This window comes from Telmatherina bonti (assembly GCF_933228915.1).
Source record: "Telmatherina bonti genome assembly, chromosome: 17".
Taxonomy (NCBI): domain Eukaryota; kingdom Metazoa; phylum Chordata; class Actinopteri; order Atheriniformes; family Telmatherinidae; genus Telmatherina; species Telmatherina bonti.
Window position 1 is genome coordinate 22,380,977 of NC_136615.1, and position 22,598 is coordinate 22,403,574.

The 22,598-nt window shown below is 38.1% G+C and overlaps 1 protein-coding gene across 4 annotated transcripts in view; it reads right to left on the reverse strand.

Annotated features, from left to right (window-relative positions):
* atp2a2b (ATPase sarcoplasmic/endoplasmic reticulum Ca2+ transporting 2b) overlaps positions 1 to 22,598 on the reverse strand; it is a 25,378-nt gene continuing 2,780 nt past the window's right edge. Inside the window, exons 4-24 of one of the 4 annotated variants that reach the window (XR_013771656.1) lie at positions 18,790 to 18,894; positions 17,275 to 17,413; positions 9,740 to 9,820; positions 8,979 to 9,064; positions 8,571 to 8,726; positions 8,310 to 8,451; positions 7,958 to 8,124; positions 6,142 to 6,230; positions 5,929 to 6,031; positions 5,677 to 5,808; positions 5,436 to 5,555; positions 5,105 to 5,323; positions 4,883 to 5,006; positions 4,554 to 4,765; positions 4,223 to 4,443; positions 3,937 to 4,139; positions 3,735 to 3,820; positions 3,487 to 3,620; positions 3,270 to 3,387; positions 1,102 to 3,117; positions 1 to 804 (exon numbers count right to left, since the gene is read on the reverse strand). Coding sequence is in view for 3 of the 4 variants with exons in the window: in XM_079256727.1 (XP_079112853.1) it covers positions 2,845 to 3,117; positions 3,270 to 3,387; positions 3,487 to 3,620; positions 3,735 to 3,820; positions 3,937 to 4,139; positions 4,223 to 4,443; positions 4,554 to 4,765; positions 4,883 to 5,006; positions 5,105 to 5,323; positions 5,436 to 5,555; positions 5,677 to 5,808; positions 5,929 to 6,031; positions 6,142 to 6,230; positions 7,958 to 8,124; positions 8,310 to 8,451; positions 8,571 to 8,726; positions 8,979 to 9,064; positions 9,740 to 9,820; positions 17,275 to 17,413; positions 18,790 to 18,894 (2,910 nt within the window). In the remaining variant the exon portion in view is untranslated. Of the gene's footprint in view, positions 3,118 to 3,269; positions 3,388 to 3,486; positions 3,621 to 3,734; positions 3,821 to 3,936; positions 4,140 to 4,222; positions 4,444 to 4,553; positions 4,766 to 4,882; positions 5,007 to 5,104; positions 5,324 to 5,435; positions 5,556 to 5,676; positions 5,809 to 5,928; positions 6,032 to 6,141; positions 6,231 to 7,957; positions 8,125 to 8,309; positions 8,452 to 8,570; positions 8,727 to 8,978; positions 9,065 to 9,739; positions 9,821 to 17,274; positions 17,414 to 18,789; positions 18,895 to 22,598 lie in introns of all 4 variants that reach the window. The other 3 variants (XM_079256729.1, XM_079256728.1, XM_079256727.1) reach the window with 3 other exon arrangements.

Here is a 22,598-nt window from a genome sequence, read left to right on the forward strand (position 1 = left end):
TGTTCTTCAACCAGGTGTTGCTGAGGGGACAGCACAGGCCACGCCTCACATTAAATCACAGTTTTCCAGCAGTTGATAAAATAGACAAGAGGAAGAGTGCAAAGGCAATTTAAGAAACAGAACATGTAGTATTGCAGGTTTACCAGTGTATGAGCCACAGCATGTTCTACTCATAGCAAATGAATCAAAGTAATTGGAGGAGGAAACAACCCACAATGATTAAAGGGGGAAGAAAAATGGTACAAGTATCTAATGTGCAAATTATCCAAACCATTACAATAAAAAGACTGCAACATTTATTAGATCTCTTAAAACCTTTAATGTTGAGTATTATACATTAGAATCTATAAATACAAATTGCAAAGCCAATATACAGCTGAAACGCATGCATGAATGTTTTTGTACACCGATGTTCAGCTAAGACCAATCAAACCAGGGCTTTAAAGATTCCCTGTGTGCCAAGCTACCATGGAAGATGGAAAGTAGTTCTTCATGCAAGAAGGGAACTTCCCCTGGATGTTTACAACTGGAACAGTGTCATTAATTTAGCATATGCACACAGAGGTATATGTGTTGAAATGTGTGCATGTTTATCTGCTTTCAACACATACTACTTTATGGATACTTCTATATATTTGGTTGTTGTATCCTACAAAACGTTTGCCTGCTTTTGTGGTACGTACTGCTGGTCGTCATGTCGTCTGAGGAGAGGGAAGTCAAGCATGAGTGTACATGTTAGGTGGCAGGGCAACTTCTACTTCTGAGTCCACTCTTGAATTGTTAAAAGCGATTATGAAAGCCAACCTAAAAAGAAGAAACAGTGTCAGTACACTAATAACGACTCAAAATCTTGAATTCAATTGTAACGCACCATAAGAGCATCTTTTGTGACTATAAGCAAAGTGTCAGGGTGTGAAAAGAATAGCATACAGTGGCATTCGCGAAAGTGGTATGTGGTGGAATGATGACACGTAACGTCTTACATGTAATTTACATGAGACAAAGCTAAATCTGAATAATCTGGTAGCATGTCACGGAAAAGATTCAGTCTTGTTTCATCTCTGATGTATTTACTAGAGGATGAAAGGAATGGATACTCACTCAAATGACAGGGGAGCCAGTGGAAGGCATTGAAGAAAAACAAAGCACACATTTGTTAAAGGAAAACAGGCAAAGCAAACAACCCAAGATTCTACCTAAAACATGCCTCGGTTTGTTTGTTCCACCCCACGCATGGAAAATACACACAATGATGCTTGGGATTAGTTGACTGTTTCAGATCTGATCCAACACCAACTGAGCGTTCAAAGCCAGATACACACCAGATCAGATCCTGTGCCAGATTTCTGCTGCCTACCTACTATGCTGCATCAAGAAAACTGAAGCATTCATATGTCTTAAATTAATGTGTATTCAAGTATAATATGCACATAAAAGAAATAAACACAGGATGCGAATAGTAAGAATAAACGTGGCCTCATTTGGAATAAATAAAGACAGAAAACACTTGATTCAAAGGGTCCAAGAGTGTATTTTCCTTGTAGAAAAAAAACCAAAACATTAATATTTTTATTTGCAATCGATCATTTTAAATACTTGCTGAATTTGTACTTAAACTTCAAATATGAATGTCCTTTGAATCAAACGCTATGGAGATGGTAAATAACATCCAGCATCCCCACTCAGCTCTGTCTCCACAGCAACACAGTTAATAAATGCCACCAGTCAATACAAACAAAATATGTCCTTAAAAGTGTTAGAGGAAGATTTTGTTCTTTGTTTTCTGCACAAGCAAATAGGGGCACACCTCAGATGTTATCATTTAGCAAACAGTTAGGAAGAGCATCTCGAGATGAGCAAAAAAAACAATGTTTTCTTTTATCATATTGAGGTAGCTGTGCTCTGCCCAGTGCAGAAAAACTGACTTATTTTTCAATCAATTTGTAAAAATAAAAAAAATATCCACAAAGTTAATTTCTGCTTAAACAGGGGAGACATGTACAATTAAATTAGGAGAAACCGTACACAGTTCATGCTTGCTCACAAAACATGCAGCTTTTTTGTTTCTCAGGATTTTTTTTTCCTAAGTTTTTTTTTCTTCTTTTGTTTAAGCTGAGCATCCCAAACCTTTCCCCGTCCTTGTCTGCCACATGGAGCTTGTCCTCTCAGAGAGATCTGACTATTCACTGAAGACACAATGGTAAACATTAGAAAACAAAATGAAGGCGGTATATCTAAGCCACGCTGGTCAAACAATTTTACAAAGCCATAAAGAAAAAGAAAAAAAAAAAAAGAAGAAAAATTTTTTTTTGCATAAAATAGTGTTCAGTCTCTGTACAGATCAAATAATTTCTGATATCTTAATTTTCCTTTTTTAAAGAGGGAAAATGAACAAAATGATTTTAAGTAATTGTAGTGACAAAGGACATGAATTCCAACATATTTAAAACATACCTTAATAGCAATATTGACATTAACAAAAACAAAAAAAAAAAAGGGGGGGGGGGGGGGGAACTGGCAACACTATTTTCTTTTGAACCAGCAACAAAGTCCACAGCCATGGGAGTGATGGTCTTCTAACACTCACATTTAAAGCTTCACCCAACCACAAGTCCTATCCCAACTCAAAACAAGTGTTTTCAATGTTAACATTTTATATTATTTGTTACGTTTCATGAGTTGAAGTTGGTCCTTTTCATACGCACAAGGCATACACACACTCACACACACACTCTAGCTATGCACATTTCAGAAGGCAGAGAGAGAGAGGAGGAGGAGGAGAGGAAAGAGGGAAGTGATGACAGTGGGTGGGGAATGGAAAAGTCGAGGTTGTGCTGAAGTCAGTCAGGACATGAACATGTCGGCCATGTTAGTGTCGGAGCTGTAGATCCAGAGGACCAAGGGGAGCGAGATGGCCACGAAGGGCCAGGAGATGCCCTCCATACATGCAGACAGGGAGCAGCCTTTGGAGCCGTCAGGCTTCTCCAGCTCTTTACCAGGTTCCAGGTAGTTCCTGGCAGCAAACTTGAGGACTTCGTCCAGCAGGATGACGGGCAGAGAGATCTTGAGCACCATCAGCCACTGTGTCAGATTTAAAGGGGTGATCTGGAAGATGATCTGTAGAGGAGTACATGAAAGGAAGTTTAGTCAGCAACACTAACATTTCAAATTCAACAGAGCACTTAAACAGAGCACGCATGGCAGCAGATTTTAAAAAAAAACAAAAAAAAACTGTTGTATATTTGTCAAACTGCAAAGATTTTTCTCACTGGAAGAGGCTCCACATAGAGGATGAGGAAGTGAAGAGACATGGAGAGACAGATTGCTCCCAGCAGCCATACATTTTCCCAGGGAGGCATTCTCAGCAGCGATTGGTTCTCCGACACACTGAAACACAGACAATAGGAAGCCCATGAAGACCAGTATATAATGCAACAGATTTACTAGCATTAGCAACTATATGGAGGGTGTCTTGCTAATACAAACCTATTAAGAGCATTGCACATCTCAATGGTGACCAGCACAGAAAGAGCCATGGTCATAGGATAAGGGGACTCAAACACTCTACAGTCCACACCCTGGTAGTCCGGACTTTCTGGACCGCACTGCAGGAAATGGCTCTGTAAAAGATAAAAACAAACAAACAAAAAAAAGAGATCAGAGCTAACAACGATGCAGTTCTAATGATGTTTTCATAACTGCAAACTACAATGCTAGTAGTGCTTAAGATGTACCAGCTGGTAAAAGGTGATCCTCGGCCCATCTTCAGCTGCAACAAACCACCATGCAGCAGCACCGACGGTGGCGGCCCCAACATAGCCTAGTGTCACAAAACAAGTCAGCGCCCACTACAAATACGTGCTTGTGATTGCTGTATCTCTGTTCGTCTTATTAATGCAGGCAAACATTATGCAATGCTATATGATTCAAACTTACATCCAATAGCGAGGTATCTGAAGAAGAGCCATCCAGAGATGAGGGGTTCTCGAGCATTGCGTGGAGGTTTGGTCATAATGTCCAGGTCTGGTGGGTTGAAGCCTAAAGCGGTGGCGGGTAAACCATCAGTCACCAGATTGACCCAGAGCAGCTGAACAGGGATGAGAGCCTCGGGGAACCCCAGAGCTGCAGTCAGGAAGATACTAAACACAGAAGCGGCATGATGTTACGCACCACGAAAAACGGGGAGAAGCTAAAATGTGAGACATCTACGAGCTGTCCTTACCACACGACTTCGCCCACATTAGAAGAGATGAGGTATCTGATGAACTGCTTCATGTTGTTGTAAATGGCTCTGCCTTCTTCTACTGCTGCTACAATGGTGGCAAAGTTGTCATCAGCCAGCACCATCTCTGAGGCCGTCTTGGCCACGGCTGTTCCTGAGCCCATGGCAATGCCGATCTCGGCCTTTTTCAGAGCAGGAGCGTCATTTACTCCGTCGCCAGTCTGAGGACAGGATGTAAAACAACAGGGAAATCAGCTTTTTGCCACAATTACAAGGAATACCAAAAAAGCCGTTAACTGACTGCTAATGAAGTAATTTGTTTCTTCCTTACCATGGCTGTAATTTCGTCATAAGACTGCAGATATTCAACAATTTTGGACTTATGTGCAGGCTCAACACGGGCAAAACAGCGAGCCTTGACTACAGCATCTCTTTGTGCAGCAGATGACAGGTCATCAAACTCTCTACCAGTGAAAGCCATGCTGGAAACATCATCTTCTTCTCCAAAAATACCAATGCGTCTACAAATAGCCACTGCTGTTCCTAAATTTAAACAAAAAAAAGGAGGGGTTTTTTTTTTGGTTTTTTTTTTTTAAACATTATGCTTCCCAAAGTGTAACGGATGGTTTCAGTTTCCATACACCTATTATCTCAACTTACCCTTGTTGTCTCCAGTAATCATAATGACTCTGATGCCTGCAAGACGGCAGAGCCTAATAGAGGCTGCCACCTCTGCCCTGGGAGGATCCAGCATGCCAACACAGCCCACAAATGTTAGATCAGTCTGGGTGATAAAAAGCAAAAATAGAAGGAAGTCACAACTTCAAAAACAAAGCTGGAATCTGAAAAGGTTGCCAGATGTGATCAAAACGTCCAACTCACCTCATACTGTATGAAGCGAGAGGAATCCTCCAACAACATGTCTTCCTTGTTAACAGGGTTATCTCGGGTAGCCAGAGCCAGACAGCGCAGGGTGTCCCTGCCCGTCCCGTACTCTCTGATCACAGACATGATCTTTTCCTTGATGCCAGGGGTCAGGGGCACCTTGTTACTGCCTACACGGATGTGTGTGCACCTGTCAATCACTCCCTCTGGGGCGCCCTATGAGCAGAGACAGATCAGGAAATGAAATGGGGGGGAAAAAAACCCACAGTAAGCAGCGTCATGCACTAAACTGTGCAGGTAAGTTCACTTCAGCGTGAGCAAGTTTTACCTTTACAAACATCTTGCCGACAGAGGAGCGAGCTTTGTTAGGAGTGCAGTACACAGACATGGACTTCCTATCTCTGGAAAATTCCAAGGTTAACTCCTTCCTCATCAACTGCTTGATCACCTAAGATAAAACAAAACGACAACTTCTGTTAGATCTTTGCTGAAGTTTGATCTTATTTGAACAAAGCCAAGATAAAAAAAACTCATAACTGCATTTTCTTCAGAGTTAAAAGGTGACATACAGAGTTACAGGCATTGGCTCGCTCAATCTTGGACAGTCCTTTAATGTCTGTATCGAAGACGTTCATCTTCTCCACCAGGCACGTTAGAGCCGTCTCCGTTGCCTCGCCCACCTTCTCATACACACCTTTGGTCTGGACAAATGGAAATTACAGATAAATGATGAGCAATCTTCATTCAAAGGTTTTACACAATACATCTAAAGTGTTTCCATGTTGGTGTTCAAAAAGTGAGAAAAACATTCCACTACCAACCTCATTATAGTCCAGTGAGGACTCATTACAGAGAGCACAGATAGAGGCCAGCTCTACCAGGGCGTCATACTGAGAACATTTGACTGGTTTTCCATCATGAAACCTGAACAAATTAGAGGAAATTCAAACAACAACAAAACTTTTCCTTGATTTCTATGATACATACGCACTTAACTGAGCTTATAGTAACCATTCAGGAAACCAAATACTCACACGTCACCATCTGGGGCATATGTGGAACCAGTTACAGTAAATTCCTTTAATGAACAGCGATCACCTTCTACCTTGTCAATGATAAACATCTGAAAGAAACATAAAACAAACAAACTGCATGAAAACTGCTGTAAACACGCATTTATTCTCTGTAGGCTATTACCGTGTGAGACACAGTTTAAACACTACACAATTTCTATCTTCTGTTATACAGTCAAGAGTGCAAATATGAACAGAGAGAAGCGGAGAGGCTGTATTGCACTGGACCCACCAGGTGGCAGCACACTACCAATCCATTGATGGGAGCCACCCTGCATTAACATGAACAGGGTTAACAATGAAATTCTGATCCAAAGCAGACACGGTGCACTGTGGTGGGGAGGGTCCATAAATGTCACGTTACAGAAAGCTACGCACAGATTTCAGTGTGAAGTAACACCACAGATATAACTTGTGTAAAGAAAGTGACTCATTTTAGACTGATTTGCTTTAAGTAGAATCTTTGGGCAGGAAATTACTAATCCAGTGTCATCCTGATGCTCACACGTCAATATTTCAATGATTGCAGCTTGGAAATGACAAAGTGGAGAAAAATAAAATAAAAAAGAATGATGAAAACAGGAAAATATAGGTGATGTAGGCATTTTGATGGCACTCCTCCAGACAGATGCATGACCTCAAAAAGCAGTCATGGACAGACAAACTTCCTCTCATAAAAGAAATTGCACAAAACAAAAACATTGTCAACTAATTTTATAGTTAGTCTCACTGCAGCATCTTAGATGTTGGGTGCGCCAAACTGCCTGTAATGTGTCTAACTGAAAGGTTATCAAGATGTCTAACATCTGTCTAACTTACAGAATATTGTGCAGAATTAAGAAATAATATAGATATGGAGAAACGGCAGAAAGAAACACAAGGTCAGTTATGCAACTCAACTGGTTTTGCTGCAAGTGACTAACTACTGCATACTGATCAGCATGCTACTTGAACGGATGGGTGGGTGCTGAAGGAAAGCATGGAGAAATATGGAAGGATGGGAAGGGGAAGAAATACATGCTTTGATAAGCATGATACTATAAACAGACATAATATGAAGTTATTCGTTCACATGAAAGATGAGAAAACACATTAAATGCATGTGCATTTCATTCTCTGCGTGTCTACATCTCTATTCTTCATTATTCTTTAATGTCCATTCAGCCTCAGCAGTGTTCAGAGCTGATGTGGGAAGGATTTAAACAGCCATACACTGACTCTGCGACACATGCTGCTGACGTGTTTTAACTGCAGGCAAAAATTCACAGTTGTTTCTGTTCTAATATGAGACTGAGAAATAACGTCAGTCCATGAACTGAGTGGACTCTGGCTTTAAGATTTTATTCCCCCAACTAAACTATGAGACCAATTTACTGTTTAAATGTAGAGAAACAAAGCTCAAATATTTTCTCTGTTACAATCACAGCTTGATAATGAAAACACTTTTCAGATTTCCATCCACAATTAACATATAATAAAAACTCATGCAGCTGACTTAGATCTCATCTTAACTGTGTCAACAAGCTACAACAGCTGTGTGCAAAGCTATTTTTAATAACCGGTCATATTTAAAGAGTTCTAAGTGATGGAGATGTGCAGCTTATAAGAAAAAAAACAAAAAACATTTCCAATAATACAAACTCTTGATATAGCAAAATAAGAGAAGAAGTATTTATGCACACGTGTTGACATTTTATTACAAACATTTTTGTGTTAATTGAAGTGATCAACTCCCAAAAAATAAGCTATCTACCACTATAAGCCATTGCAGACTTACCCTGCAGACAGACATCTGATTGGTGGTCAGTGTGCCAGTTTTGTCAGAGCAGATGACAGATGTACAGCCAAGGGTCTCCACGGAGGGCAAACTGCGAACAATGGCATTCTTTTTGGCCATGCGGCGTGTTCCCAGGGCCAAGCAGGTAGTGATGACAGCAGGAAGACCTAGATGATAGCAGCAACAGAACCACAAATAGAAAGAGGATTGTTTTCTTATTGGGGAATTATTTATTCATTCAAGATGTAAAGTAGACAGCTATTCGCATGACTTTCTGCAGAGAAGGAGAAACACTTAAATGAAAAGAATTAAAGAGTACATATTGTAGAATAGCTGTTTGTCTCTAGCATACCCTCAGGAATAGCAGCAACTGCAAGAGCCACAGCAATTTTGAAGTAATAGACAGCGCCTCGGATCCAGGAGCCTCCATGGACGGGGTCATTGAAATGTCCGATGTTGATGATCCACACGGCGATGCAGATCAGTGAAATGACCTGAAATCAGATTTAAACACCAAATATTAAATGATTTAAATAAAAAAAACAAAACAAATGCTGTTCTTTTGTTTGTGTTTTTCAGTACAAAAAGCTTTATAAGAAAAAGTAACTTTAACCTTGGACAGTTGCTGGCCGAACTCATCCAGCTTCTGCTGTAGTGGTGTGCGCTCCTGCTCTGTTGATGCCATCTCATCTCGGATTTTGCCGATCTCTGTGTTGCCACCTGTGGCCACCACCACACCTACAGCTTTACCAGCTGCAATGTTGGTGCCCTACGGCGTTCAGAGTGGTAAAGAAAATTACATTAGCAAACCAAACAGCTGGCTACAGAAGTAAAACTATCATCTACTATCAATATGTGCCAAAAAGAGTAAGAAATTATTTTATGAGTGATCATGCAGTACATTTCATTAGGCCACTTTCCAAAAAAAGTGAATGGAGGCCAAAAGAAGCTAATTTATTTGCCATTTGATGCTCTTTAAAATTTTAATAGCAGATGGTCTAAAGCAGACTAAGTCACTCACAGAAAAGAGCATGTTCTTCTTGTCCTGGTTGACAGCACGTGGGTCTGGCACCGGGTCTGTGTGTTTGATCACAGACACTGACTCTCCTACAACATGAGGAAACAAAAGTTTTTAAAAAATGGGAAGCAGTGGGAGTTTGTGCAAAGCAGAGCAAGAAGAAATAACTGATGTTCCTATGACATTTTGGACAGATGTGTGTTTTAAAAAAAAAAAAAAAAAAAAAAAAAAAAAAAAAAAAAAAAAAACACTTAGAGGACTAAGCAACGAGTGACAATGATCTAAAACTGACCTGGCACTTCCTTTCAAAGATTTGATGTAATGTGGGCTTACAGTTCATGCGTTTTTGCAAGGATTGCACAGGAAGGCAGTGAACAGCTGACAGGCGTTATGGCCATGAATGGGGAAGGGAAAAGAGGAGGAAAAATAGCTCAAACACTAAAATATCCCATGGAATTTGCTACCAATTAAGGCAGCAGAGCAAGGCGAGGGATTTAAAGACTTGATTCACAGAAACCATCCTCCAATATTCTCCACTTCTTATCTTCTCCAGCCATCTCATTCGACAATTATTATTTGCCACTGTTTTCCATCATATCATTCATCTCTCTCTTATTTTGATATGAACTGAGCAGGCATGGCTTCTGGGTGTAATGAGGACATGAGAGTAATAGTCAAAAGAATATGTACACACACACACACACACACAGTTTAAAAAAAAAAAAAAGAAAAAAGAAAAAAAAAAAGGCTGAAAAAGGCTTTACCTGTAAGAATAGACTGGTCTACCCTCAGTGTGGTTGATTTAATAGAAGACAGCCTAATGTCTGCAGGCACTTTATCCCCAACTGTGGACAGAAAGAGCACACAGGAATCATCTAAGTATCTCTTAATATAAATGCATCCGTAGCAGCACTGACTGCTGGTGGGCAGATAAATGGAAAAACTTGAGCTATTAAGACAAATGAAGTGATTTGATGTAATATATTGAAGTCACAAATGTGTCAAATCTAACTTGAAAGCTATAAAACAAAACAAGTAACCACGCACTGACAAAGCGCCTCGGAAATGGATATCCGCTGCTGAGTTATCATACCTATGCTCTTCAGAGTAACAACATAATCAAAGTTGAGTTATTTTTTGGAAAGGCTGGGGAAGAGTCATGCATTGAAAATTATTAATGTTCCACTAAGCTCCTGCACAGGACATAAATAGATTGCAGCACATTCTTTCCACTAATACCAGGCTTCAGTAATTCCCAGTAAAATAAATGGGAAATGTAAATACACATATTTCAAACAAGTGCTCTCTCCGTGTAAATCCTGTAAGTATCACTGAAGCTCCAGACATTTATCAGCTTTACAAAAAAATAAATGAAGAAGAGAGTAAAAAAAGGTTGTAAAAACAGTCCGACGACTTCACGTGCATCTAATTCTGATTTTTTTAAAAAAAAACATGCAACAGCCTGCACCTTTTGGCTTTTGTGATTTAATGTGTATATTTAAACTAGACCGTGCTCTACATACAAGTGCATCTCTTTTATGTTTCATTACTACAGGATGGGACTAATGGCAAAAGTATGCAACATTTTACTATTTGAAAGGTCAAATCAAAGAAAAGTACAATACAAGGTGAAACTTTTCAGGTAATATTAATACTGATTATTGCTGACTGATATTTAAATGAGGTCCTAAAAGAGGAAAATAAGACAAGAACAGTTGCTGTTGTGCCAGAGACATTTTCCATTCAGCTTACAGTCGGACATCACACAGCTTGAAAGGGTACAGATAAAAGCAATGACCCAGAGGCTCTTAACAGATCGCTTTGTGGATAGCATGGACAGAGTGGTGACAGACATGTAAACCAGCCCTTGGGATGCCGCAGTGCCCTTTACAGTAAAGGAGAAAAGGGGATTTAGGAGAGCTAGAGGGGGGTTAGATGAGTCTTTCAAAAACACACGCCCAAAAATGGGAAAACTATTTTCATCAGTTGAAAGCATGCGGCTGGATTTGGGGGAAGGGAAATGCTAAAAACATGTATTTTAAAAACAAGGAAATCCCATTCCACATCATAGGGTGCGATAGAAACAGTATGACGTGTGGTTGTGTACATTTATTGTAACCACTAAGCAGTGGAGCAGTGATTATACGGTCCTTATGGACTGATCAGCTATTCTACCTTATTTGGTCTATAACTCAACAGCATTCTGTCAAATCTAGTAGATCTTTACCTGCCTGACTTCAAACTAAATCTCCTTTAAACACACAAAATAGTGTGAGGGGATGAACAGACAGAGCACGATGGACGACAGAAAGGAAAAGAGGGACCGCAGCTGCTCAAAGTATCAAAGACTTAAAGCCCCTGTGGGAAGGTTCCCACAAAAAGTCACTAATTAGAAATCCTCCTACCAACAGAGTAACAGCAAAAAAAAACTATTTTCCACCCAATCATGTACATGGGGAATAAGGTCGCAGCGGTAGACTAACCCACTTTCACGGCTAATGAAAATAGTGTGGAAGCAAACAGACATGATAAAACCTAATTAGTATTAATAAAGCCACTATCAGTGACAAGTGTAGACATATTTGTAATTTCATTTCTACAGCTAAAATGTCCTCTGTCAAAAACAAATCTGCTTCTCCTGCAGCTTAAAAACTTCATGCATTTCAAAAAGCAAAGATTTGCTCAACAGGTTTAATCAAGTAAGCTGTAATTTTCAGTGGCTTACAATTACCAATCCAGTGTATTAATGCTGCTAAGTCATTACATTTTCAACAAGGTGAATAAAAATCTTTTGCATAGAAATGTGGCGCACTGACCCACATTTTACAGCTGTTTCAACACAAGAGACATCTTGCTTTCTCTTTTCCAGAACATGATCTTTTTTAGCCCTTATGTTTTTTTTTTTTCTTTTCTTTTATTTATGGGAGACAGTGGACAGCCTCTGGGACAGGGACCTTTCCATCTCCCTTGCGAACAAAGGATTTTAGCTGAATTATCTGTTCCCATGAGTAAGGAATAAATGTCAGACTGCACACACTCAACTAACAACATCTAGTCAGGGGATTAAGACGGTAGTTGCTGTCTCGCAACATTCAAGGTGACAAATCTGGAGAAAAAGCAAAACAAACTGCCAAAATCACTAAACTCTGAGGTTAACTAAGTAAAAAAAACCAAACAACACACCCAGGCTTTAATATGAGGATCTTAGCTGGGTAAAGGCTCCCTAGCACCTAGCTATTCATCATGGGGGGTCCACTGAAACTTTAGGCTCCTTAGGGGGTTGTATATTTTCTCTCTGAGTGTTCAAGGCTCCATGATGTGCTAGCACGTACACTTACAATGTTCTGGGACTCTCATGACTTCTTACAGCTCCCTAGGGACTCCTCACATAAACAACTAACACAGTGCATGTCATATCACTTTTTTTTTTTTTACTGTTATAATAATTTAACTGTATCTTAAACATGCAAGAGGTATTCAAACAAATCCTAAAATAGTGACAAATTTAAAGGACAAGCAACAAAGAAAAATAGCTTATGACTAATTTCACACTAAATAGCTCTTCTCATTAAACTTAATTTGTTATCCTTTCCACATGCTACATCCTGTCTTGCAGTCAGCTTCCCATGGTACAACATCTATGGTAATCGCCGCCCACCATTGATGTCCTACTATGGGAACCTTCATGAATGTGGTCATAGCTATAAATCTGAAGAAATCTGAACAAAAGGGGATTAGACCTAAAAGGAAGTGCAAAGTGGAACTAAAGAAAAGCAATACGAGAAGGAATAGTCACTGCTGAATCACTACAGAGCTGGCAGCAAACACAACCAGTGGATTCATTCAGGAGTTTTGATGAAATCCTGCAATGTTCAAGTGAGTCGCAAAGTGAATGACCGAATCAGGGCTGGGCAATATATCAAATATACTCTATGCATCCCAAAAAGTTTTTCATAAAATGTACAAAAAAGGCTAGATCACGAACTTCCGAGTTCGAACTGTTACAGCAGAGTTGTAAGCGTCTAAGTGTGATTTTCTTTGTAGTTTAGCTTCTCTCCTGCACAGCAAACAGACAGCTCCTTCCCCCCGCCATTTCAGAAAACTCCTGCGCTCACGGATGCTGTCCTTCTAGCAGAGACAGGAAAGAGGCATGGAGGCATAAGAGTATGAAGCTAGCTAGCAAGCCAGTTTACGAGCATTAAGAGATAGAAACTGAATGTGAAACGTCCATCTAAAAGCAGCAATATGACTCAGAAATAATGAGAATAACAAGGAGACTTTTGTTCTGCTGTGCTTGTTTCCCAATTGGAATTGGTACACTGGAGCATGACAAATCCTCCACTTACTTCTCCACCTCCTCCAGGTGCTCGTATTATTAAATAGTAGCTGATCTGAAACCAGATGATTGTGTCTGTTTTACAGATGGTTGATGTAACAATTTCCAATGTGAGCTCTGTCTGCTGCTGGCAGTGTAGCTCACTTGTTAGTGCACATGGCACATATAGACATGACAATGTATTAGATATCAGAATGAGTAGGATTAAATCGGGCTGGTTAGTCTTTATAATAAAAATAAACAATATAAACCCTTTTATAAAGGAAAGGGAACCTTAGATTACATGTGATCTAGTTCAAAACAGAATTAATCTAAATAATAAAAGAAAATATTTTTATCTAAAATAATTGAATGAAAAATATAAGACAGAGTAATTATAAAACAAAAACAAAAAAAACAAACCAGATCTTGAAGGTCTTGGTTAATGTTGGGGGGTCGGGCACGTCCCTAATGTCAGTTAGGGATAGTGCCCGACAAGGTGTCCTTGGACTTCGCGTCCAACGGTTCGCGCTTCTGCGTCATCCATTGATTTCTGATAATGGACACCACGTCGGGCCTTATCCCGCTTATACCATGGTCACTGACAAAAGAAATAAAATCTACTGGTGTCCTCTGTCACTTTTTAATGGACGCCCTGCAACCAATCAAAATCGAGTATTTACCCAGACCCCGGTATAATGGTTGGTAAACACTGTTTTGTTTTGGGGGTTTTTTTTTTTTTAATTAAATATTTGTGACTGCAGGTGCCTGGTTCAAAATAAGTTTGCTGGAAGGAAAAAGTACCCGAGCTATGGAATAAAAATGTTTAAGGATATTCTAGTTGCTTCATGTTATTTTGATATGAATGGAAATGCCTGTGTTTAATAAGCTGTGATATTTCATTTTATCGATCAGTGAATGGTCAATTGAATCAAAATCAGTCTCAACTTCATTTATTGCCCCACAACGTATCGTGACCAGACAGGTGCTTTACATTCCCTACTGGCTAGAAAACCATTTTATATGCAATTGGTTCTAAATTCTTCGAGATAAACGCTGAGAAAATGAAACATAAAATCATAATGAATGGTGAATTCCAAAAAAGAATGTGCTTTCGAAGCATGCTTCTAATTTGAGAAATACTGATTTCTCATACTGATACAATTAAGTTTGTACATAACTACTGCTATAGCTGCTTCACATAATGCACACAATGTTAGCAAATCAGACCAATTTATCAATATACTGGACATGCTGGCCTCTGTGACTGCATTTCTTGACTTCTTTGTTGTCTAACTGCCTAGTAGTTCATTTGATCATCTAATTTTACTAGTCCATTAAATCACTCAGTCAGTTTAATAACCCACTCAAGTAATTTTCACATTACAGTTCTATTATAATATTAGGTGTCTGATAAATAAAAAGACTTGACTTTTAATAATCTTAAAAAAATGTACAAGTAGATCAGATAAATTACTTAATGCTATAACAATTCTTTCCCCCCCTTTTTTTTTTTTTTAAGAAAAACACAATGACATGAATAAATTTTGTCACAGGAATGATGTGCAACAGACACTTCACTACCCACGTAAGGGGTCTAATTTTTCTCAATCAAAAATCTTTATCCAGATTAGCACAAATTCTGCCCATCAATTTAGTCATTATGTGACCATAATTGCCGCATAGAAAACAGCATTTGTTCTTTTCAAATGTACACAAAGTGTTTGGTAGTTTTATTTCTGTTATCAGATATCAATTTTGTTTTTTTCAACAAACACTCCCTTAGGTTAGTCAGGATACAACACAATAAAGGTTAACATATTACTTTATATAAAGATAATGGAAAAATATAAAACACAAAATCTGAATTGTTTCAATTAAACCATGATTATCTATTACATCAGCTTAAGCCCAAGTTCAGTTTTCAGCTCACACAGGACAAAAAGTACACTTGTAGCTTTTTATCAATACAGGATGTTCTGATACATTTTTCATTTTGCAAAACCTGAACTGGGGCACCTGACATTAGTTTCCATTATTGATCAATAGATAAAAAAATACTAAGAGTTTCAGATCATTAGAAGTTACATTTTTCTCATGACAGGCATCATTCATTTCCAACATTGTTGTAGTATGAGTCTGTTCCGCATCTTGGACAGGGTTCTAAACAAGGTTCTGTTACCAGTTTAGACTTTCTTCAAACTGCAAACCAAATTTGTTTGCTTCTGCACAGGCAAGCAAGCCACCACACACTCATGTCATTACACACTTGTAAACAGCCATTCAAACACGGCTTTCATTATGTTTAAATCACCCTCTAGTTTATTCTGAACATCTGTCAAGGACCACAGAGCAGGGAGACAATCTTGCTCCTCTGCGGACTACATTGTTTCATTTTCTGCTGCCGTTTTATGTTTGAGTCTCTGTTTATCAGTGCTGTTGCAAAACTATTGATAAACAATATTTTATTGCAAACTATGCTTATAAATGTCAGTTGTTAATATTAAAACATTGAGCAGTTGAAAACTGACAGTAAATGTTGTCTTAAGAGAGGCATGCACACATGCCAAGTACAGTTTGCGGTGGAATTTATAAATGATGTCTGATGATATCAAATAGGCAAGAAATTCAGATTGCTCGGACACCTCAGCTTCATGCCAGCGTTTTGGTTTTAGTTAATTCTTTCTTGAACTGAGAATACTAGATGCTACAGTGTCGGGTGTTGGTTATCAAAAATGGCTCTTAGTTATAGACGAGGACTGATAACATTTAAAAACTCCATATGTAACAAATCAATTTCTGATATAAAATCAGTAACAATAAATTTTCCAACAAATGACTGAATTAACTAGAATGATGCAGTATTATCAACAGATCTAATATACGGTTTTTTAATCATCTATTATTTTGTTAGGATTAGTCAATGCTTCAAACAGCTCCCAACTCTGTATTTAGAACAACAACCTCCAGTAAACTTGAAAACATAATTATAAATGTTAGCAAGTTCAAGACAGTACATTTTTTTTGTCATACATTTTTAAAATGCAAGAAGTGCAGTTTTCTTCCCAAGAAAATGTGCTTCCATCAAATAACGTAGTGAAACCATGCAGTAGTGAATTTGTTGTCATTACATTAGTTCGTACATTACTGTTTCACTGTAAAGTGCTTTGCTAAGCTTGAAATGGATGCATCTGGAAGTTGTAAAGTGAAGCTCAGTATAGCCAACCCCTTTCAGTAATCAACTAGCAGAAGCTGGAAATAGGCCAAAGACAAACATCTCAAGTCTGACTGATGGGGAGAAAAAAATTAAACCTTTTGTGTGACCAAATGTCATTCAAGTAGCTCTGAGGACCAAAAATAAGCTTTTTTTCTGTTCTGGTTTTTTTTTTTTTTTTTTTTTTTTTAATTTAAAGAAAAACAGATAAGACAGAGGAAATTAAACGAAAAAGCAGAACAGTGACACAAAGGCAAAACATGTGGCCCTATACGAGTAGGTTAGCCAAGAAGTTTAGGAACACACTGTACCACTACCATCATATTGCGTAACTGCCTTACTTTGAAATTATGAAAATGATGAAAATTGTCAACGGGATTACCTGGAGAAAGAATCAGCTTTGTGAGTTAATAAAACTACTGACAATGTCTTCAGAATTGTACGGCTTCGTTAGTTCCGGCATCTTGATTTACGGCCATCAATTCTCCAGTTTGTAATTTTATTTAAACAATTTATTGGCAAGATTAGATTAAACTGTTCAGTTAATTTACGATCGGCTTCATAAAAAATGTTTTCAACAATTAAGAAAAGGGAAAAAGAAAACTCATCTTGTGAACTTTTTTTCCATGGAATGTTAAATATCAGAAACAAAGAAATAGTTGTCATAGCAATTCTATTTCTAATAACTATGTTTTGTTTTTTTCTCATTTTATTGTGTCGAAATGATTTACAGAAATATAGCACTTATGAGCAACTTTTTTTTGTCTTACCAGCCACCTCCACAATGTCTCCAGGCACAATGTCCCGAGCTTTGATTCTCTGGACACTCTTCCTGTCCTGGCGATACACTTTGCCCATCTCTGGCTCATATTCCTTGAGTGCTTCAATGGCGTTTTCTGCATTTCGCTCCTAAACAATAGAAGTTTGAAAAATAAATTAGAAAATAAAATGTATAAAACAGTACAAAAACACCACATATATTACAGGACCTAGATGAGAAGGATGGTGGGCATAAAACTTTATTAAAAATTTGTCAATGCAGCATCATTAAGGGTTAAAAAAAAAAAAAAAAAAAAAAAAAAGCTTATCGATGCATTTGTTTCCTTTTGTACCTTTTCTGTTTGCATTAATTTGTATTTTACACTTTTTTTTTTTTAGCTTTTCACTTGATTTGTTTAAGAAGAAATACTGCAGTTTTATGGCCATTTCAGGGCAGTCCATCTTTGTTCTTGTTGTGCTTTTCGTGGGTTATGCAAGGTCTCCAGTGTCCGAGTGCAAGATGAAGTGAAAGACATCATCAGCAAAAGACCCAGTTTACAGTAACAGGAAAGGCGTTGCAAGAAAATTCCACTCAAAGCAGCTTTTAAACATTTGCAGTTTTATCCATTTGAAACTCTGTTAATAGGTACATGTGAGGCCAGAATGCAACAAAACCTTTGTGTTTTATTGTCTCAGCATCATGGTGCAAACAGTTTTGTGGGATGCAGGACACAGAACTTAGTTGACATGGCAAAAATGAGCAAGCAATCTTGAAATTATAGTCTAAAGAGAAAGCAAAATGGCAAAAAGTCTTTCCTCTCCATAATTCATTATGGCTGTGTTTGCATAAATAACAGCAAACATCTACTTGCTACATAATTTACACACAGCAGGACCGGGAACAAGCAATGATGAACAAATTAAAAAAACAATCCAGGACACATGTGGTTTGTGTGTCCGATCTTTTTCCTAATTCCCCAAGTATGAAATGAAACCATCAGCAGATTTATGGTGCAGGGATTTGTTCATCTTACCTTTTATTTAAGTATGTGTGTGACAGACAGAACAAACCAGCAACACATTATGACTGGCAAGACAAGTCTTTTTTTTTATTTTAACATCTGTCCACTAACTGTTTGGATCTTAATACAATTTTAACAAAGGACACAAAGCTGACTTTGTCGATGACGAGTAACCAGCTTCCTTAGTGGGGAAGGCTTCTACTTGTGAGCACCCTCTGATTTCTATCAATCTGACTGACAAAATATCAAGTCAGCAATAAAAAACAATTGACAACATTATGTCTCGTAGCAAAACTCTCTTGCTTTTCATCAATTTATGACCATCTCTGTTCAAAATCACATTTTAGAAATTGAATGAAAACCAAATCAAATTTACTTCTAAAGTATTCTCAATTAACTACACACTGAGCCCACTTTCATGGTAACATTGTGTATTCACGAACATTTTACCCATCAATACAAATATTAAAGTTCACACAGTTAAATCCACAAATGTGTGTTTACCTGCCAGACTCCAACGATGGCATTTGCTATGAGAATAAGTAGGATTACAAAAGGCTCCACGAAGGCTGTAACGGTTTCTTCTCCCTCTTCAAACCAGGCCAACACCTGCAAACAAGCAGACACAAACTAAATTAAATATGAACCGAAAATACAATATTTAAATGTGAGATAATAGGAAAGAGCTTGGACTGGGTTAGTGCATAACTTCTGCAGCTTCAATGTAAATCATGTAAAGCTATATTTTATTGACAATGTAACAAATATTTAACCTATTTGTATTCCTCTTAAAATGTAAAGACACTAAAAAGTTTTCCTTCAGGAAAAAAGGATTGTCCATTATCAGTGTGTAATCAGCACTGAATTATTATCATCATCATCAAAATTAAAGTGTTGCAGTGAAGTTGATTTAGGTGTTGCTCCTGAAAGTTTTAGTTTGACTGCTTCTTGTGGAGAACTTCGCCCTGATCTGGTTCTACAGTGTCAACAGGATGGTACAACCCTTCAGCAAAACAAACATGTACAGGTTTGTGTTCAGAAAAGGACCTTTAATCAAACAAGTGAGATCACACAAAAAATGTGCACCAAAAAAATATCAACGTGGCCCATCACATTACATCATCTGGCGTGGCACAAAAGGTGCTGAAAGGTCAGAACTATTTTTAGCTAATTGTCCATTTTGCGGTCTGCCACTACTGGCTATCTAAATATAGCATGTCCCCAGTCATGGTCTAAATCAAATGCCACATTATTTTCAAATTTCAAAGTGATGCATAAGAACTTGATACTGATTGGAATTTGTTGCTAGCAAATGTAATTAAATGTGATTCTGTTTTCAAACAAAGTTATGATCCTCAGTTTATTTCTTAGTCTACATACAACTGAAAATATAATATATACTAAAACACTCCAATTTCACATATTTGTTATAAGGCCACAACAAGTGGAGGTAAACTTAGAGGACCTTCATTAAACCATGCTTTTTTTTTTTTTTAAATAGATTTTTGCTTTTCATCAACTTTCAAAATAGCATTTTCTTTTCATCCGTAAGCTCTACTTTTTCTTATACCTCATCTTGCACAGTGTGATTGTACCCATTCTCATTTCATACATCATGATCAACATCAAACCCGCCTATTTACAAAGAGTGGTGGCTGAATGATTGCTGTTCACAAGCTTACTGGTTCAAGCCATCAAGCTGCCAGTTTGGCACTTTGGCAAAAGCCTTCACTGTATCAGCAACACCGAGAATAAGTCTGTATAACCTCTGCTTTCCAACTAGAAAATGCATATGTGTTAAAGAAACCGCTACATAAATATAAAGGCTTCTTCTGCAACTACTACTGAAAACTGGGCCAAATGTGTTAGAGAGAGTGCAGGAACCACTATCTCTTCTTTTAGAATCTGTGCCAGAAGCAAAGTGTGTCAATTGAGATGCCAAGTGCCCCAGTCTTTTCTTACTGTAACCTATTTAGGCTGTTTTTCAATCAAAAGTCACATTTGCCTCTTTGTCTATCATATAGGGCCATCTATGTTGCACATTTCAATTCTGAAGAGTATAATCATAAAATCAAAGTGATGTAATACAATTTGTAGTTAAATATTATAACAATCAAAGTCTGTGGGTTTCCAAGTATGATGAGATTGAAAGCATGCAGTGTACTCCAGCTTCATGATTTATAGGCTTTTTAAGCCTAGCTGGCTGTTACTGCCAAGCCTCAGTGACTGACAACAGAGCCAACAAGCTAATTCCAGTCCTAGAGTAGAAACAAGGCCAGAGGATGTTGGACCCAGCTCTACAACTGGTCATGCAATATATGTTGGGAGCTGCCCCTCACTGGTGACAACAATTAAATCTCAAGTTGTATCTGCTCACTAAATCGTGTTAATTAATGGCAACCGCATGAATACTGCCTGGACCAAAATGAATTTTAGTTACTCCTACAGAGTAACAACCTGTTAACATTAGGAAACATATTAACTCAAGTGTCCATCCCTTCCATTCTTTGACAGCCAGACATATAATATACTTCTTATTCCAAGCATGATCTATAAATGGTGATATGCCTCTCCAGATTACCACTGTTTCAGTATAACTTCCTGGTTGTTGACAGATTAAGACATCTCTATAAAATAACATGTTTGGAAGAGCTATGGTGTTTTATGATTTGCTTTAGAGGCGGCGTCGGCAATGATTTATGATGACTTTAAAAAGAATCATAAAAGGAATGGTCATCTGGTTTGTGTCACCAGAGAGGTTGCGTTGCTCTTACAGGTCACATTCTATGATCTCAAGATCTCTGAATGACTGATATTCAGTGTGAAATAAAGGACCTACTCAACTTGCAGTGAAAAGGTTTAAAAAAATCATGTATACATGTTGTGAACATGTACACAGGCAGTGCTCTGGTGTCACAATACCAATGTTTAACTCATTTCATTGGTATGGCAGCAGGCAGTGACTCACTGAAACACAGCTACATTTTATTTTAATTGGACTTTTTTTCCCACCACTTTAACAACTAATGCATAAGAATACTTGACTGAAAAATAAACATAGTCCGGGAAAATGGTTAAGTAAAGCAAACCCTCCATTTCTGTCCCATCTGACTTCCAATCAGCCAGCCAAAACAGTTGGAGCAAACGTCATCACAAGTGGAGCAAATGACCCAGAATAGAGGGAAGAGTTGGGATAAGACTTGAGCTAAATCAGTTTGAACCTAAGGCTTTTCCACTGTCCAACCTACGTCTGGCTCAGCAAAAATGGAGAGGACTCACTGAGACTTGGGGTGCTGAAACGGGAAATCAGCATGTCTGTGCTCACTTCTCTGCAGAAACCTGTCTCCAACACAGCTCAATGGGCAGACTGTGTTTCACTCTGATAAAGCACGAGTCCCCAGAGGGTTTATTCAGTGATGCCTTGTGCTCTAAAGCAGTCAAGGTGAATGATTTTTTTTTCCAGAACAAATTTTTGATATTTGGTTGTCAACCATGTTATTCTGGTCCACAGATTACATCATTGTGTTTGCTGCTGCCGTTTACACTCCACCAGACGCAAAATGCACAACAGAAATTCTGAGGTCATCAGTAGTTGCATAACAAACAAAAAAAAAATGGCATTAAATCTTCTGAACCATATTTCCTAAATTCTACCCACATGGTTACATCTGCATCAGGGGAAGAATACCCTGGAAAGGCATGGCAACCACAAAGTCCTCCTACATTCTCATTTTAATATCAGGTCAACTTTGCCTGCTTTTTCCAACTTTCTGACCAGTAAAAAGGGTCTTTGTTCATATGGTTTTGTTTCAGTGACCTGATTAGTGATGCATGTGACTTTTTTTTTTTATCTGGTTGGTATAAAAGAACTACATCTAATATTGTTATGCAATCTTGTGTTATGTAATGAACTAAATCTTTACCTTAACTTTACCCTACAAACTGAAAATTGCATGTTAAGAGAAACAAAGCAAGAATTTACATTTAACTTAATCTTGAAGAACTACTTATACTAGTGCCTTATCAAGATGACAGTAAATCAAAAATGACACCAAAATATACACAAGTGTAGTCAGATATGAACAACTGAAAAAGTCTCACTAAAGTGAGAAGGGTGTTTGGGAGTGTTTAGTAATTCACTGCAGCGCTGAAAATCTGAAGACAGCATCTGGGGGAGATGCATGGGAAAAATAAATCCAGATAGTGTCCAAGTAAACCAGTTTGTCATTACAGCAAGTAATTGCTTGAGAATTAACAATAAACAAATGTGATTATTTCTAAATCTCTAGAGTCTACACTGCTGCTATTAATGG